The sequence below is a fragment of the Malurus melanocephalus genome, unplaced genomic scaffold, assembly GCF_030028575.1.
Source record: "Malurus melanocephalus ecotype Western Australia unplaced genomic scaffold, MMel_1.1 scaffold_2349, whole genome shotgun sequence".
Lineage (NCBI taxonomy): Eukaryota > Metazoa > Chordata > Aves > Passeriformes > Maluridae > Malurus > Malurus melanocephalus.
In genome coordinates, this window is record NW_026625581.1 from 6,583 (window position 1) to 8,052 (window position 1,470).

The 1,470-nt window shown below is 47.8% G+C and overlaps 1 protein-coding gene across 1 annotated transcript in view; it reads left to right on the forward strand.

Moving 5' to 3' along the window:
• Nucleotides 1–1,470, forward strand: part of LOC130587735 (histone-lysine N-methyltransferase EHMT2-like) — a 7,228-nt gene that overhangs the window by 2,879 nt on the left and 2,879 nt on the right. The window contains exons 2-3 of the mRNA XM_057388710.1: nt 107–189; nt 1,157–1,419. Coding sequence (XP_057244693.1) covers nt 107–189; nt 1,157–1,335 — 262 coding nt within the window. The 3' untranslated portion in view covers nt 1,336–1,419. The remainder of the gene's footprint in view (nt 1–106; nt 190–1,156; nt 1,420–1,470) is intronic.

The following is a 1,470-nucleotide window of genomic DNA, read 5'->3' on the forward strand; positions in this document are numbered from 1 at the left end:
GTCCATCCCAGTCCATTCCCAGTCCATCCCAATCCCCTCCCAGTCCATCCCAGTTTGATCCCAGTCCCTCCCAGTGCTCCCAGTTTGACCCCAGTTCCCCCCGCAGGAGGAAGAAGCTGCGGTTCCACCCTCGGCAGCTCTACCTGAGCGTGAAGCAGGGAGAGCTGGGCAGAGTCATCCTGATGCTGTGTGAGAAAAACACCCCAAAACACCCCAAAAATACCCAAAAATACCCCAAAAATATCCCAAAAATATCCTGAAATTATCACCAAAATATCCCGAAAGTATCCTCAAAAATATCCCAAAAAATATCCCAAAATCACCCCAAAAATATCCCAAAATCACCCCAAAATCACATCAAAAATATTCCAAAAATCACCCCAAAACCACCACCAAAATATCCATAAAATCACCCCAAAAATATTCATAAAATCACCCAAAAAAAATCCCAAAAATACCCAAAATAACAGGGAGAGCTGGGCAGAGTCATCCTGATGCTGTGTGAGAAAAAACACCCCAAAACACCCTGAAAACACCCCAAAAACACCCCAAAATACCCCAAAAACACCCCAAAAATATCCTCAAAAATATCCCCAAAGCCTCCTCAAAAATACCACAAAATACGCCCAAAATACCCCAAAACCACCCCAAAATCACCCAAGAAATATCCCAAAAACACCCCCAAAAAAATCCTAAAAATATCACAAAAAATATCCCAAAAATAGCCCAAAAAAAAATCCCAAAAAATACCCCATTTTGAGGTCCCAATCCCATTTCGAGGTCCTGATCCCATTTTTTAGGTTTTTCACCCCATTTTTGGGGGTCCCCTCCCCTTTTTTCAAGGTCTTGATCCCATTTTTAATGTTTCTCACCCCATTTTTGGGGCGCTGACCCCATTTTTTATGTTTTTCACCCCATTTTGGGGGTCCCCTCCCCGTTTTCGGGGTGTTGACCCCATTTTTGAGGTTCCCAATCCCATTTTTTCGGTTTCTCACCCCATTTCGGGGCGCTGACCCCATTTTTTCAGTTTTTCACCCCATTTCGGGGCGCTGACCCCATTTTTTTGGTTTTTTGCCCCATTTTCGAGGCGCTGACCCCATTTTTTCATTTTTTCACCCCATTTTCGGGGCGCTGACCCCTCCCCCTCTCTCCCCAGTGGACAACCTGGACCCCAATTTCCAGAGCGACGCCCAAAGCAAACGCTCGGCGCTGCACGCGGCAGCTCAGAAGGGACACCTGGAGATCTGTCACCTCCTGCTGCAGGTGGGGACATTGGGGACAATCCCAGTGACACCTGGGGACAATCCCAGTACATCCCAGTATAGACCAGTATAACCCAGTACAGCCCAAAGCAAACGCTCGGCGCTGCACGCGGCGGCTCAGAAGGGACACCTGGAGATCTGTCACCTCCTGCTGCAGGTGGGGACACTGGGGACAATCCCAGTACATCCCAGTGACATCCCAGTATAG